This window comes from Berghia stephanieae, chromosome 7 (assembly GCF_034508935.2).
Source record: "Berghia stephanieae isolate SIO BIC M18660-M18661 chromosome 7, UCSD_Bste_1.3, whole genome shotgun sequence".
NCBI classification, from domain to species: domain Eukaryota; kingdom Metazoa; phylum Mollusca; class Gastropoda; order Nudibranchia; family Aeolidiidae; genus Berghia; species Berghia stephanieae.
Genome location: NC_088366.1, coordinates 29,266,047 through 29,282,533, shown reverse-complemented (window position 1 = coordinate 29,282,533; position 16,487 = coordinate 29,266,047). Strand labels below are relative to the sequence as shown.

Here is a 16,487-nt window from a genome sequence, read left to right as displayed (position 1 = left end):
CTTTTCTTTTCTTTATTTTTTATTTTTTTTCGGATTTTTTTCTTTCTGTTTTTTTTTCTTTTTGTTTCCAATTTGTTCTTTGTCTATGTTTTCCTATACCCGCCTAAAGCTAAAGGGTCATAATTGTTCTTAGGCGACTTGTGTTTAGATAACACAAACACTTTCTGAAAAAAACTGCAACAATTTTAGCCTTGGGCATCGAGAGATCACACAGGCAAACCGGGATTTCGTTCCCTTCGGGCAGAACTTTACTTATCATTGTTGTCCTGTGGGTATTATTTATTTTATTCTTTAAGAGCGAAAAAGAATTTCCTGCTGAGAACAGTGACAGTTGCAGCTTACGATGGTTACATTCCAATATTATGACATTGAAGCGTGTTTTTCTCTTAAAATGTATACAATTGAATATCTCTTTCCATTCGTGAGCCTGTACGGAGTGCATTATCGAGACAAAGGGTTTAAAGCGTTGCGAGGTTTTTCATTTTTTTTAAAAATTCAACTTTTATTTGCTCTACTCTTCTCTTCTTAAGGCTCTAATGTCCTCCTTTTCTAAGGCGACTTTTGTGTTTTATTAACTTGAAATAAAGATCTGAACAAGTGTGTATGAAAGGCGCCAGACTATCTCGACTGGGGATCGAACCTCAGACCTTCTGATTACCGGTCAGACATGCTACCATTACATCTTTCTCTTACACCGGTGTTTGCTCCCTAGTTTCTTAATTTGATATACTTCAAATAGAACACCAATAAAGCTGTTATCATATTTGGCCAAGGAAAAAAGAGCACACAAACGAAGCGGTGTGTCGATCAGTTTTGACAAACTTTACTAATATTTGTTGTCTTTAGGCTATTATTAATCCTTTAAAAGCGAAAAGAAATTGGTTTTCCTGAAGAGCGAAATTTTTATCAAGGGCAGGAGTTTATTGTGGTTCCACTCAAAGAGACTGTTTGTTACTTTTAAGAATTGTGATAATCTACCGATTCCTCAAAATTCTTTTCCTCACACACGAACCCATCTTGAAATATCCGGCCAACTTACTGCTCCACAATCAAATGTTCAACTAAATGCTCAACTGGTACTTAGGAATTAATGAAGATGAATACGTCAGAGTAAAATCGAATCACGCCTTTAATAGATTAACGGTCTCAAATCCAGTTAAATACCGTACTCTGAAAGGTCGTGTATTCAAAAATTTGCCCAGAAAACTCGTCCTTCAAATACCGATCGATTTAAATGACCCTCATCTTGGTAAAAAACTCTCAAACATGGGACTTCGCGAAGTTTGAAAGTTTTTTCCAAGTTTAAATCGTTAAATACGTGTGTTTCCGGACTAAGCCAAATAACTAGACCTGCCAACTGACTACTATGAAAAAAAATTGGCCCAAACTTCAGAACTTCATAAGCATCTCTAAGTGATTAAAGATTATCGGAAATCAAAATTTTAAGGATTTTGAAATGTTATGTAATCATAGCCCTCCTTGTGGTGCCGGGGTCCCTCAACTGAAAGAGTGCAAGAATAGCCCAACGCCAAGCCAGCCGATCGTAAAAGGCGACTATTGAATGGTGTGTGACTCCCCCTTTTTGAGTCACCCGGTCCTCCAGGTTGGGGGTTGTCTAAGGGTTAACACTCCTTCCTTAAAACTCATTGTTACAGAAACACAGACGGACAAATCAAATCCTATTTTTTCAGCGAAGGCGACCGAAGAGTTTCTGCAATGACAGAATTTATGAGAATTAAAGAAGCCGATATACAGAGAAGTGATAAGACATGGAACGAATTTAAAAAGTTTGCTCAGGATAGAGAAGGATGGAAACTATTTGTCTGTCACCTATACCCTTGCCCAGTGTGAAAAAAAGGCAATGATGTAATCATAGTGAGCGGAAATTGTTAATCTATAAAGGTGACGAAAACATACTACTATTTCTATCTCCTAGAAAAATTACGAATTCTTAAATTTTTAACTTAGCAGTCAAATGGTTAAAGGGATCTATGGAGTTGCCACTCAGAGTAAATTTACCCAGTTGTTGAATCAAACAATAATGACATAATATATAATCCTGTTATTGATTGATTTCTATTCTGTCCACAGGAAACGGTTTCATTGAAGGATCGGAACTCGACCGATTTCTCTTTGAACTTGTAACCAGTGTCAACACACAGGATGTGGGGCCAGAGGTATGTATCGAATAATTTCTGACCCTTAGCCTCGAAACGGTATTATATCGGGGTAAACCCGATACAAAAAATTGATTTTAAAATAAACATGAACAGAAATATGTGACATTTTAGTTTTCTTTGAGTTAAATTTTGTTGTTCCTTATCCTCAGTTAAAATAAAAACGGAAACCGAAAAGGGAATTTCAAGTTAAAATAATCAGATATATGAAATACTAGGATTTGAGGGGTTTTTTTAACTTTAAAAAATGAACTTTTCTCATTATTAAAAAAAAGTATTATCAGTTTGATTAAAAGCCGTATATTTTGACTATTCATTCAATTTTCATCTTCTAAATCATCCCGACATAAAATTGTTTTAAACTTAAGCTTGAGCTTTTATATAGCGCAATCTCCACTTAATGTACTCATAGCGCTTTACAAGGGCTCCCTGACCAACAGCAACATGTAAAAGGCTCCATACACGCACGGTTTTGATAGGCGTCCGAACCACGATCAGGCAAACCGGGGTGAAAACGCAATGTGTGTGGCCAAATACCTGGCTGATAAACCTAGGTACGGTCCATCGCTCGCAAAGCCCGCTTTGCTTAATATTTTTCGAGGCGATCGGCGATCGGGGGCGTGGCAGTATAAAAAATTGGACAATTTTTTTCGGATTTTCGCTATTTTGACGTCAGATTCATGATCAGCGTCGAATTTACAATAGGTTTGATACCAAGAACTATGTTTTTACTCCAAAAATTGATGAAATTAGAAATAAATTTTAATTAATATTGAGGCTATTTGGCCGACAGAACAGGGCCCCTCCCTGTTTTGTGATGGATCAAGTGGTATGACTCTCGCTTTCGGATCGGAAGGTTCAGGTTTCGAGACCCGCTCTGAGTGGTGCAGAGTTGAGTCCTTGGAAAATGCTCTTAACTCACATTCTCTCACCGTACTCAGGTGTGAAATGAGTACATGACCGTTCGTTGTCTTTGTTGGGAAAAAAATGTCCCATCGCCTGACAGGCGTCATGTCTTGTCTTTCAAGTTTAATATTGCTGTTGCCTTGGGACCCCTTGTAAAGCGATTTGAGCACGTGGATATTGCGCCAAATAAATGCTGTGTTATTATTTTTTTTAATAATATTTTTATAAATGTTGCGCCAGGAAGAGGTAGATGGCAAAAGTTTCGTTCATACAAAATAAAAAATAGTTTTCATGATTTTCAATGTAATGATATAATAATATGCCAGTTCTTTTTTATTTATTTTTTTTTCCTCCTCACCCGTTGTCGCGACATGACGGTCGACCTTGACACAGACATTTGGGATTGGCAGATGCCAAAAAGCCTTGACTAAGTGATGACAGGGGTGGGCATTGTAACCCTGAATTATAATCTACAAACAACGCCCCCCCCCCCGCAACTCCCCCCCCCCCTAAAAAAAAGAGCTGTGTGCGTGTGTGGGGTGGCGGTGGTGGTTGGGGGGGGGGGGGGTGCGAATGCGAGTAGTCCGAGGAGTACCCGTTTAACCTGCCACGGGAACACTGTCGATTTGTTTTATAAATAATAATAATAATAATAATAATAATAATAATAATAATAATAATAATAATAATAATAATAATAATAATAATAATAATAATAATAATAATAATAATAATAATAATAATAATAATAATAATAATAATAATAATAATAATAATAATAATAATAATGACGATAAATAACAAATCTTTATTGTCCACAAAATGGAAAAATTTCCGTGGTCTACGTTGCTTTTAAACTTAAATCGGATTGTAAATGTATGGATGTTATGCGTATTGGAAAAATACTCACGACATCTCCATCGGGGTATAACATATTAACACACAAAACTGCAAACGCGAACGTTCATTGTCTGATTGATATAACTTAGTGATAAGTTAATTATAAAATGCTGTCTAAAAGCAATAACAACGGGTTGACTAACGTCAAATTCATTCCTTCTATTGATGCTCTGTGTTAAATTAAAATACTCACAAGTCCGCCAGCCAGAAATATCACTCCAGCCCAAAGATCTACATGGAACCTTGAACGTTATAGTCTGATATATTTTAATGAGAACTAATCATAAAAATGGGTGTCTAAAAACAATAACAATGAGATGAGTGACGTCAATTTGGTTCCTTTTATAAATATCCAAGAACTTTACTCACTCCATCCGCTCTCTCCTCCTTCAATACATATGAATCTATTCTCTCATCACTTTTTTGTGCGGCTATGCATGTGATCTTGTGAAATGACACTCGCATTTGGATCGGACGGTACTGGATTCGATTCCCGCTCTGAGTGGCGCATAATTGAGTCCTTGGAAAAGGCTCTTTACTCGCATTCTCTCACCTTGTTCACTATTAAAATGAGTACCTCGCTGTTTACAGCGTCGTCTCTGTCGGGAAACAATTGCAATATCGCTTAACAGTCATGTCTCGTCTAACATGTTTTTATGTTGGCCAAAGACCCTTATAAAGTGATTTGAGCACCTTTATTGAATATAGCGGTATATATAGCGCAAGTAAATTTTTCTCTCTTTCTCTTTCTTTCTCCCCCCCCCCCCCCCCCCCCCCCCCTCTCCTCTCTCTCTCTCTCTCTCTCTCTCTCTCTCTCTCTCTCTCTCTCTCTCTGTCTCTCTCTCTCTCTCTCTCGACATGTTAGATTATTATAGCTATTGCTACATATGATGCGAATATCTTGGACGGTTATTGATGCTATGAGTTTAGGTAAAATGCTTACAACATCCACCAGTCGGAAATAACGTACCGTCACACAAAACTACGAGTAACCTTGAACGTTAAAAGTCTGATTGATATAATTTAGTGAGAACTAATTACCAAAATGACTGCCTTAATACAATAACAAAGAGTGGAATAATGTCAATTTCGTTCCTTCAACAGTCTAATTGATATAATTTAGTGAGAAGTAATCACTATTGTGCGCAAGACGAAAGATAGAATAATGACAGTAACTGGGATCGTAGCCTCACTATTAATTAAAATTTATTTCTAATTTCACCAATTTTTGGAGTAAACACACAGTTCTTAGTATCAAACATATTGTAAAATTGACGCTGATCATGAATCCGACGTGAAAACAGCGAAAATCCGAAAAAAAATTGTCCACTTTTTTATACTGCCACGCCCCCGATCGCCGATCGCCTCAAAAAAATATCTCCCCGTATGTGGGCAAAAATCATCTGCGATAAACGCAGGGATCGGGTCACAGCGATAGGTCATCCGTCCCGCTATCAGCGGATGTCGGCGTCTATGGGGGGCTTAACATGTAGAACGAGACATGACGCCTGTTAGGCGATATTACAGGGTTTTTTTTCGACAGAGACAACGCTGTTAACGACCAGGTACTCATTTTCCATCTGAGTACGGTGAGTGAATGTGAGTAAAGAGCCTTTTCCAAGGACCTTCCTATCCGAAAGCGAAGGTCATACCACTAGACGCACGACAGGTGACAAATGTGACCCGCCGTCTCAAAGCGGTGTCATGTCTGGATGAATGAGCCGCTGGAAATTGTTATTATAGCTCCAAGTATGAAACTTGGGGTTGATTTTTCTTCTTCGTGGCGGGGGAAAAAAATTGATGCTATGCGGGGAAAATACTCACAACTTCCGTAGGCCAAATTAACATAACAACACAATACTGTGCATAACCTCCAACGTTTATAGTCTGATTGATATAATTTAGTTATAACTTATCACCAACAGGCTGTCTAAAAATAATAAAAAAGAGCTGAGTGACGTCAACTTCGTTCCAGCAATGCAATGCCTTACAATGCAATAAAATTGAAATTCATATTTTCATCATTTTAATTCAAAAAATTTTTTTCGGAGTCCGATCCATTCCGACGTAATACCGTTTTGGGAAGTTGAGTTACAAATTATGTGCTCTATCGATGTACGGCACAAAAACGTATGTACTGAAATTAAGATATCTTCACGTTTTCACTAAAAATGCTGAATATATGTGAGTGGTGTGTGTGTGTGTGTGTGTGTGTGTGTGTGTGTTTGTGTATGTGTGTGAGTGTATGCTTGTATGTGTAGACTAAAGAGTTGAAACCAGAAATGATTATGAGAGAATTTTAATTTTAGATAAATAAAGGCAGTGACTGCATCTTTTCAGTAGCTTTTTATTTAGACCTGAAAATGAGATCTCATATAGCGCAATCTCCACTAAACGTTCTCAAAGCGCTTTAAATATGGTCCATAGCCAACAGCAACACTTATCATGTAGGACGATACATGTCTTTAGGCGAAATTACAATTTTTAACGAAGACAACCCTGTTAAGGGCCAGGTGCTCATTTTACACCTGAGTACGATGAGAGAATATGAGTAAAGAGCCTTTTCCAAAGACTCAACTATGCTCCGCCACTCGCTCAGAGGGGACCTCGAACCCTGGACTCCGGTCTTGTCGCGAGTGTCATACCACAAGACCACTCACATAGCCCCACAATAATGTAATATGTTTTATTGGTCGATAAAAAAAACTGAGAAGAGAGATAAAGATGAATATTTGATGCAAGTTAAAGTGCAAGCTAAATTGCTGGGAGCTATGGACTATAAAATGTATTGAGAGAAAATGAATATCACAGCTTTTTCTGAGGGGAAAAAAATGAACAACATACATACTAGTGCGAGGCGGTCCTTGGCAAGCTTAAGGACCACGGTCCTACGGTCCCTGGGAAATGAAAACCGCAAGGACCGGTCCTAGGACCGGCGGTCCTTTTCGACATTGAACATTCTTGAGAGACCGTTTTGACCTTTGGGACCATGGGATCGTTCATTCTTGAACCGTTAAAGACCGCTACACGATGAAAACCGTGGTCTACAGGAGTAAAACACACGGAGTAGTCACACTCATTTCAAATTGTAACCTAATTAGAGAAGAGGGGTGATGCCTTCTTTATTTGATCACAGTACTTCATTGTTACTTCGATAATTTAGCGTGAATAAAATTTGAAATTTATCCCCATTAACGGAGATAATGGAATCACCCAAGGCGTTGATCGAGTTGTTCGTGGCGTTTATACACACACGCAACTCCTACCCCCCCCCCCCCCCCCCCCCCCCACACACACACACATGAGAGGGCAGCGAGCATTGAAGAGTAAGAGAGAGACGTGAAGTTATAATAAGAGGGGGTGGATGCGGTAATAAGTAATAAGTAATAAGTGGGGTCGATGGTGACTTTTCGCCAGATCTAACAAACCCAGCTACCCATTCACTGCTGAGTAGACAGGGATTCAGAAAAAAACTCGACTGCACCCGGGATCGATCTCTGGCCATTTGCGTATAAAGAGAGTGCTCTATCAACTGAGCTATCGGGGTCCCCAAATATTCTATTGGACCTTTTAAAAATACAGACGTTATAACTGGTTTTTTTGGAAGGAAGAAACTAATGAAACTCATATTATTTGATTAGTTAAAACACCAAACGAAATTTTAATATTATTGTATTATTTTAAATGACAACAATGCGATAGAAAGGAGTGGCGACAAGAGATGGACAAAAGAAAACAAAAAATCAGACTTGCAACTTGCTAGGTTTGAGACACACACACACACACACACACACACACACATCTTTAGTAGTCACATACATTTCAAACAATGACCCATTAGAGAAGAGGGGTCATGCCTTCATCATAGATCATTGTCATTGCGATCATTATGGTGTAGTAAATTTTGAAATTTACCCCGTATAATGGAATCGTCCAAGGCGTGCGCCTCCTGTTCCCCCATCTCACACACGAAAGGGCGGTTTGCGGAGTGGAGGGAGGTGGTCGTCTGCCTCTATGGTCGTCTGTGTCGTTTAGTGTATGGCAAAGGGGGGTGGGTGCGATTAATTAAGTGGGATGGGTGGTGATTGGTGGAAGATAGGCAAAGGACCGAGGCAACGAATCGCTGGGGAAGTAGTATGGCGCCAGACCGTTGAAAGGTGATAAGAAGTGAGGACCGCCGGCGGTCTTCCTCTTTGGGACCAGACCACGGTTCACAGCTAAAAGACCGTGGGACCGGTCCTCGGTCCGGTCCTCAGCGCGGCACTAATACATACTGCCGTACGTACTCTGAAATTTGAAAAAACGTGTTTTAAAAAATTTGGCCAGAAAACTCGTCCTTCCAATATCGATTGATTAAAATAATCCTCATCTTGTCAAAAATTCTCCAAACTGGGACTTCTGTGAAGTCTCAGGTTTGAGAGTCTTTGGAGAGGTGAGGGTCATTGCAATCGATCGATAATTGAAGGATGAGTTTTCTGGCCAAAATTTTCAATACCTGTTTTTTTTTTCAGAGTACAGCAGAATAGGGAATGTTCCCAGCTCAAAACGTTAGTCAACACCAACAACTATTAGATTGTCAATTGGTTATGTAGATGATGATGATTATGATGATGATGATGATGATGATAATGATGATAATGATGATGATAGTGGTGGTGGTGGTGGTGTAGGTGGTGGGGGTGGTGGTGGTGCTGGTTGTGGTGCTGGTTGTGGTGCTGGTGGTGGTGCTGCTGGTGGTGATGTTGGTGACGATAATGATGGCTATAGAACAGTAAAGTTTGCTGCCCCAAACGTAAACAATAACAAGTTGCTAGTGATTTCCGTTAGGGACCGGAATAATTTACGCCCAATATAGGTCTCCCAATTTTGTAGTTTGAGTTGTAGGCAATACACTTTCAGTATTGAAAATATGTTTACATAAAATCTAACAGTTGCAGAAAATAATATAAGACTAAATTATTCTGAAAATCAGGCTCCGAATAATTCTCGTTTTGTTCATACCAGCGCAATAATTTGCTCTGGTCTAAAAATAGATAGACGTAACTTTTGATAAATTTTACCTTTTGTTCCATAAAATATCCATATCTAGACATTATTTGATGCATGATCGAGTATTTATGAATATGTGTTTCTTTTGCCACCTAACAGCCAAATTTTAAAGGTTATTTTCTTTCTATTATTTACATTGGAACGTGAGCTGTCAAGACAGGAACATGTGGTTTGCCATGTGCTTCTCGACCTTTGTTTACGTTTGGGGCAGCAAACTTTACTGTTCTATAATGATGAAGCACTAACCCAATACTCAAAATATCGATACTCCGTGATTCCCGAATGAAAGCAAATTAATTAATTTATCTTTCCCATTTGGTTTTTACAAGATCAATTTTCGTCTCTCAATGAGACATGTAAAAATGTGACATCATTCATAAAGCTGACATCCAGTCACTTTGTTGCCAAATATTGACAATCCGTCATTTGATTATTTTGGCCAGAGATAACCCTTAACTTGCCAAAAAGTAATAAACTCATTTTTATCGTTTTGGCCAGAAAACAATTACTTCAGTTAATTTTTTGAAAAGTTGAGAGTTAGATATCTTAGTTTAATTGATGTTTAGATTAAAATATTTATGGCCAAAAGTAACAAATACAATTTCTGGCCAAACTTAAGAAAAACAATTTCTCTCCAAATATCATGAAACTGGCCAAAATTTTAAAAAGACGTTGTCTATGTTACGTTCGTATTTTTTCAAGGTGTTAATCAAAATGGATAATTTATAACTAGTTAATTACAAGACAAAATAAAGAAAGACAATTTGTAGCCAAAATTAGGAAAGGCAATATCTAGCCAAAATAAAAAAAAAAGACTTTTTGTCAATGTACGGCTGGCCCCAACCCATTTTTCTTTAAATGTGTTTATCAGCCATGAGTAATTCATAACTAGTTAATTACAACACGTGCCATATGTGACGTCACTAAGCGATTGATTGGGAGATATTTAGAAATAAATGGATTTTCTAATCAATAAATGATATTTTCCACAAGCTGTTGTATTCATATCTTAGACACGATATCAGACTCTATATTATATGCTTGACTGTGTCTTTATAAAATTATAAAGGTAGGAAAATCAAATAAATAAATAAATAAATAAAGATGCACATCTATATAGCAGAGTATAACCAGTGATCAGCCGTACTCTAGAAAAACTCGTATTTAGAAATTTGGTCCAAAAAAACTCGTCCTTCAAATATCAATGTATTTAAATGACCTTCATCCTGGCAACAACAACAAAAACAACTCTCAAACATGAGACTTTGTTGGTTTCATGTGGCCTGTTAAAGGAATTTTAAAATGTGTTGGAATACTGCGCATTGAGCATCGTGAATTCTTGGCAATGGGCTATATAAGGAGTAGTAGTAGTAGTGGTCCCTCAGAGCCATCGACCCATGGAGCCGGAGTTTATCCCGGTTTCTATAGCGTGAAACGGCAATAGCGATTAGTTGCTATCCTTTGGATAATACACTAGTCTATCGCAAAGTACTTTCCGCCAAATCTAAAAGACTCAGATACTGATTCACAGGGGGTCAGAAAAAAACCTCGACTGCACCCGGGATCGATCTCGGTCCCTTTGCGTGTAAAGCGAGTGCTCTACCAACTGAGCTGTCGGGACCCCCAAATGACTATGTTCGTATATATGTAATGAATGTCTTCAATTTCTATTTCCTTTTCTCGTTGGTGTACAGGTGGTTTCCCAGGCAGCTTTGAAAGAGGCCAGATCTTCTATTTTGAGTGCTTTTGATGAGAACAAGGATGGAAAAATTGACATTACAGAGGTAGGTGGCGTATACTGCTGTACAATGCCAATTTTATTTTTCATTTGGCCACAAAACATTTACTACCGATAATTCAAAACGACCCTCAACTTATAGATTTGCAGAATCTTCTTTTACTAGTTAAGTGCCGTTGACTGGAAAAAAAAAAAAACACGTATTTAAACATTTGGCCTGAAAACTCGTGCGAATAATCACTATCCATACACAAAAATATAGTGATAAAATCTTGTGTGCGCAGTAAGTTTGAGAAGTATGGAACTCCATATGTTCTGTATCTGAGTCAGTGTTGGGTCAAGAATGGAGAATTACCCATCCTACACATCTTCACGAGAAGCTAGCTCGAACTCCGGTATAAGAAACAGAGGATCAATCCTGGGACAACAACAAGACAAGATTTGTGTGTGTGTGTGTGTATGTGTGTATGTGTGTGCGTGTGTGTATTGTGTTGTCTTTATATATTACCAAATGTTATTGTCAAACACATAGAGAGAGAGGTGGGGGTAGGGAGGGGAAAATGAGAGGATAAAAGGGAGATAATTTGGATTGTGATATCTCTAAAAGGATGGACGGGGAGGGAGATGTAATAGAGAATGAAATAAAAGGATTTGATGAAAAAGAAACAGGTTGTTTTGTTTTGTTATTGTTTTTCTGATTGTTTTTTTTTCATTGTTTTGTTTCGTTTTTTGTTTTTGTTTTTGTTTCTTGGTTTGTTTGTTTTTTGTTTTTGTTTTGGGGGGGGGGATCTTTTTTTTTTTTGTTCGTCAATTGCTGTTTTTTCTTTGGAAAGGGTTGGGGTGTTTGGGGGGAGAGGGTTGTTTTGTTTTGTTTTGTTTAATCTTTTGTGGGTTTTTTGGGGGGATGGGGGTGCTTTAGAGATTTTCCAGTCTTTGATTGTTGGTTTGTATTTGTTTGCTTGTTTTTTTTGCCTTTGTTAATATAATGTGTCTTCAATTAAATAATTGGTGAATACGACGCTTTTTTTTTAAAGAGACAAACATGAAGTGGTAAATAAAATGGTAATCAAGAAGGTAATATAGTTATAAAAGGGGGGTAGGGGAGCATGGAGGAGTTCGGGAATGGAACATAAACAGCTAGAGAAGGAATAGGAGTAGGAGTGGGGATGGTGGTGATGATGGTAATGGTAGAAGAGTAGTTAGAGGTAAAGAGAAACACGAAGATGCGAACGGGGTGATTGGGGGGGGGGGGGGGGGGGGGTTTGGGAGTTGGGATGGGACGGGAGAAGGGGGAAATAAATGAGTGGGAGGAGTAGACAGATTCCCTTATCTATTTCAAAATCCAATTTTCCATTTGATATGACAATGTAAACAGAACAACGGAAACAAACAAACGATCGACAAATCAGCCAAACTCGCACAAAACACTTTTTTATCTATATTTTGGCCAGATACCTTTGACTTCAATTGTTAATACTTGATATACTTGAGCTTTTATATAGCGCAATATCCACTAAACGTACTCAAAGCGCTTTTCAAGGGGTCCCTGGGCTAACAGCAACATTTAACATGTAAGACGTGACAAGATGCCTGGTAGGAGATATTACATTTTTTTTCGGACAGAGACAACGTTGTTAACGACCAGGTACTCATTTTACACCTGAGTACGGTGAGAGAGTATAAGTAAAGAGCCTTTTCCAATGACTCAACTATTCGCCGAGCGAGGCTCGAACCCAGTACATTCCGATCTGAAAGCGAGTGTCATACCACTAGACCATATAGCCGCACAATCAATTCAAATAATCATCAACTGGTCAAATAATTTTAAACTTGACACATCTTTAAATTGTCAGGTTTGAATCTTTAAGAAGTCTCCGGTTTGAGTCTTTAAGAAGTGTCAGGTTTGAGTCTATAAGAAGTGTCAGGTTTGAGTCTTTAAGAAGTGTCCGGTTTGAGTCTTTAAGAAGTGTCAGGTTTGAGTATTTAAGAAGTGTCCGGTTTGAGTCTCTAAGAAGTGTCAGGTTTGAGTCTCTAAGAAGTGTCAGGTTTGAGTCTTTAAGGAATGTCAGGTTTGAGTCTGTAACAAGTGTCAGGTTTGAGTCTTTAAGAAGTGTCAGGATTGAGTATGTAAGAAGTGTCAGGTTTGAGTCTTTAAGAAGTGCCAGGTTTGAGTCTTTAAGAAGTGTCCGGTTTGAGTCTGTAAGAAGTGTCAGGTTTGAGTCTTTAAGAAGTGTCAGGGTTGAGTATGTAAGAAGTGTCAGGTTTGAGTCTTTAAGAAGTGCCAGGTTTGAGTCTTTAAGAAGTGTCAGGTTTGAGTATTTAAGAAGTGTCAGATTTGAGTCTTTAAGAAGTGTCAAGTTTGTCTTTAAGAAGTGTCTGGTTTGAGACTTTTTCACCAGTTGAGGGACATTTTAATAATCTATCGACATTTGAATTGAAGAATCTCTGGCCAAAAAATTACATTAATGTGTTTCGTCACATTACGAAAGAAGTACCGAGTTCATTTCCGTAGATCCACAAGATAAAACCTCGTAATGATTCGATGGAAAATAAATAGAATAATAACAAGATGGAGATAATACGAGAAGTGATGTTAGATTCCTTGTCGTCAAGGAGATAATATTATTAGGCACAGAATGACAGAATGCGTTTTTCATAATTTTGACCAGAATTTTTTTTTTTTTTTTTTTTGCTTTATATGTGACCTATCGCATCAAACTGGTATCGTGTCGGGATGGAATGGATGCTAAAAATTGTAATTATTGATGCTATGAGTGTATGTAAAATACTCACCAGTTCTTCTCACCAAATTAATCGTAACAATACACAATATTTGTGTGTAAAAAATAACGTGTATAGTCAGATTGAAAAAAATAGTGAGAACTACTCACCGAATCGGCAGTCTGAATGCAATAACAAAGAACTGAATGATGTCATCCTTGTGCGTTCTATAGATGGAATGAAATTGACGTCACTCATCTCTTTATTATTGTTTTTAGCCAGACATTTTTATGAGTAATTCTCACTAAATTCTACCTATGAAACTATAAACGCTCAAGGTTACACATAGTTTTGTGTTGGTATGTTATATCTAGCTGGCGAACTGTGAGCTTTTTGGCTAACCGCATAGCATCAATAGTCAAGAAACATGGATTTGGGTTAAAGTCTTGTTATATTGTGGAGAATACATGTTGTTTCTTGAAGTGAATTAACCAATAGATTGTTGGCCTATCAAAACACGAGATTTATGACACACACTCCAACCTGCTCGGACAAACGTTGCTGGTTGTTTACCAACAATAGAATTGATAAAGTCAGCGTCGCTTTGTTCTCTGTAATTGGATTCAATAGTCTGTTGTCACGTCGCCCAGCAACGGCGGCCATCGTGGTTCTAAACAAAGAAAATCGGTACTTTTTATTCTTCATGCTGGCTAGAACTTTTCATATGTCATGTGATCAGAATGTAAAAGTCAAAACATGATCAGATTTATAATGGGTTTTTTTCCCTCTGGATACGCTTTTATGCTCGTCGGAGAAATATTTCATAAGGGCGTCCGCCATTGTTCCGATAGTTTAGAGCCAGTTACTAAGTTACCATGCGTCATTACGAGGGAAGTGACGTTACGACTGTTGAAGAGTATTGTTTTTAGACCGCCGGATGTGTGATTAGTTCTTACTAGATTTTCAGACTCTAAACTGTAAGGTTGCTCTCAGTTTTTGTGTATTGATGCGATTGGTTTGATGGGAAGAGCTAGTGATTTGGGGGTTTGTATTTGTTTTGTTTGTTTTGTTTTTTGTTGTTTTTTGTTTTTGTTTTGTTTTTTTTTTTTGTTTGTTTGGGTTTTTTTGCTTTGTTTTGTTTTGTTTTGTTTTGTTTTTTTGTTTTTTGTTTAGTTTTTTTTTTTTTTTGCTTCGTTTTGTTTTGTTTGTTATGTTTTTGATTTTGTTTTTCGTTTTTGTTGTTGTTGTTTTGTTCTTTTGTATTGTTGGGGGGGGGGGGGTTGAATTGTGTTGAGTTTTGTTTTTTTTGTTCTGTTTTTTTTTTTCTTTCTTTTTTTTACTAAAACACATAACCTTGGTAACAATTCTTGCGTATTTCGTTCGGAGAGTCTGGCGATGCGATCTTGTGTTTTGACACTCGGCTTCAGATTGGAGGGTCATGGGTTCGAGTCCCGTCTGAGCGGATTATAGTTGAGTCCTTGGAAAAAGCTCTTTATTCACATTCTCTCATCGCACTCAGGTGTAAAATGTGTACGTTAACAGTGTTGTCGCCGTCGGAGGAAAAAATGCAATATGACCTTACAAGCATCATGTCTCTCTTCTTACATGTTAAGTGTTGATGTTGGCTAGGGACCCATTGAAAAGCACTTTGAGAACGTTTAGTGGAATAGTATACTTTATATAAAGTGCGGAAAAACACGGTACCGTCATCTAAGCCTTGTGGTTTGTGGGCGTATTTTGTGAAATTAGAATACTCATAGAGTCCATCAAGATTTGAGAAATGTTGTTTGTCCTCTAAGTTATCCTTATGAATGTATTAACTATGTGGGTACAACTAAGGTACAGAATCGGTGCAAACGCATTTCCTTAATATATGAAGAAAAAAATGTACGTCCAATATTAGAAGAATGTGCTTCGTCATTGTAAATCAGAATAATAGTTTATATTGATTTTGATTATGATGATTATGATGATGATGATGATGATGATGATGATGATGATGGTCGTGGTAGTGGTGGTGGTGATGATGATGATGATGATGATGATGATGATGATGATGATGATGATGGTGATGATGATGATGATGATGATGATGATGATGATGATGATGATGATGATGATGATGATGATGACGATATTGATAATGATGATGTCGTAGGTGACGGCCACAACAGCGGTAACAATCTCAATGAGGGCATAGCAGGGATATTGATATAAGGATCTGACGTTTACTCAACTGAATCATTTATTGTAACATTTATCTTATATTATAATCTCTCTTTATCTCGCTGAATACTCAAATGCACACCCATTATTATTATATATTATTATTATTATTATTATTATTATTATTATTATTATTATTATTATTATTATTATTATTATTATTATTATTATTATTATTATTATTATTATTATTATTATTATTATTATTATTATTATTTTTATTATTATTATTATTATTATTATTATTATTATTATTGATATTATTATTCTTGATATTGTTATTATTATTATTATTATTATTATTATTACTATTATTATTTTTATTATTGATATTCTCATAATTATTATCATCAACATCATCATTACTATTGCTATTATGATTACCATCATTATCATCATCATCATCATCATCATTATCATCATTAATAAGAAATAATAGGGGTGAAGTCAATGGAGGGCTACAATGATATGATTCTTGAACTCCTATTTTTAAAACTTCGAAATCGTTTCCAATGCCCGTTTCCAAGGTCACGTCGTGGCATTGGGAACGTTCGAAATTTCCAACCCAGTGAAAGATCGGTGATTACATTCTCACAAATGACCAATCACCAAAATGTGACCCTTCGCCTCAAAACGGTATTAAGTCGGGTTTGTTAAAATGTTGAAAATTGAATTTATAGCCAGAAAAATCAGACTTGTGTTGAGTTTGTATGTTTTATTGAGGAGAATGGATATCATATTTTAGGGTGCTAATGCCAACAATTTATATT

The 16,487-nt window shown here is 37.2% G+C and overlaps 1 protein-coding gene across 4 annotated transcripts in view; it reads left to right on the top strand.

The window, feature by feature from the left end:
* LOC144977016 (calbindin-32-like) overlaps nt 1–16,487 on the top strand; it is a 149,132-nt gene that overhangs the window by 72,916 nt on the left and 59,729 nt on the right. For all 4 annotated transcript variants that reach the window (XR_013646222.1, XR_013646221.1, XM_078921708.1 and 1 more), the window contains exons 3-4: nt 2,092–2,177; nt 10,727–10,816. Coding sequence is in view for 2 of the 4 variants with exons in the window: in XM_078921708.1 (XP_078777834.1) it covers nt 2,092–2,177; nt 10,727–10,816 (176 nt within the window). In the remaining 2 variants the exon portion in view is untranslated. The remainder of the gene's footprint in view (nt 1–2,091; nt 2,178–10,726; nt 10,817–16,487) is intronic.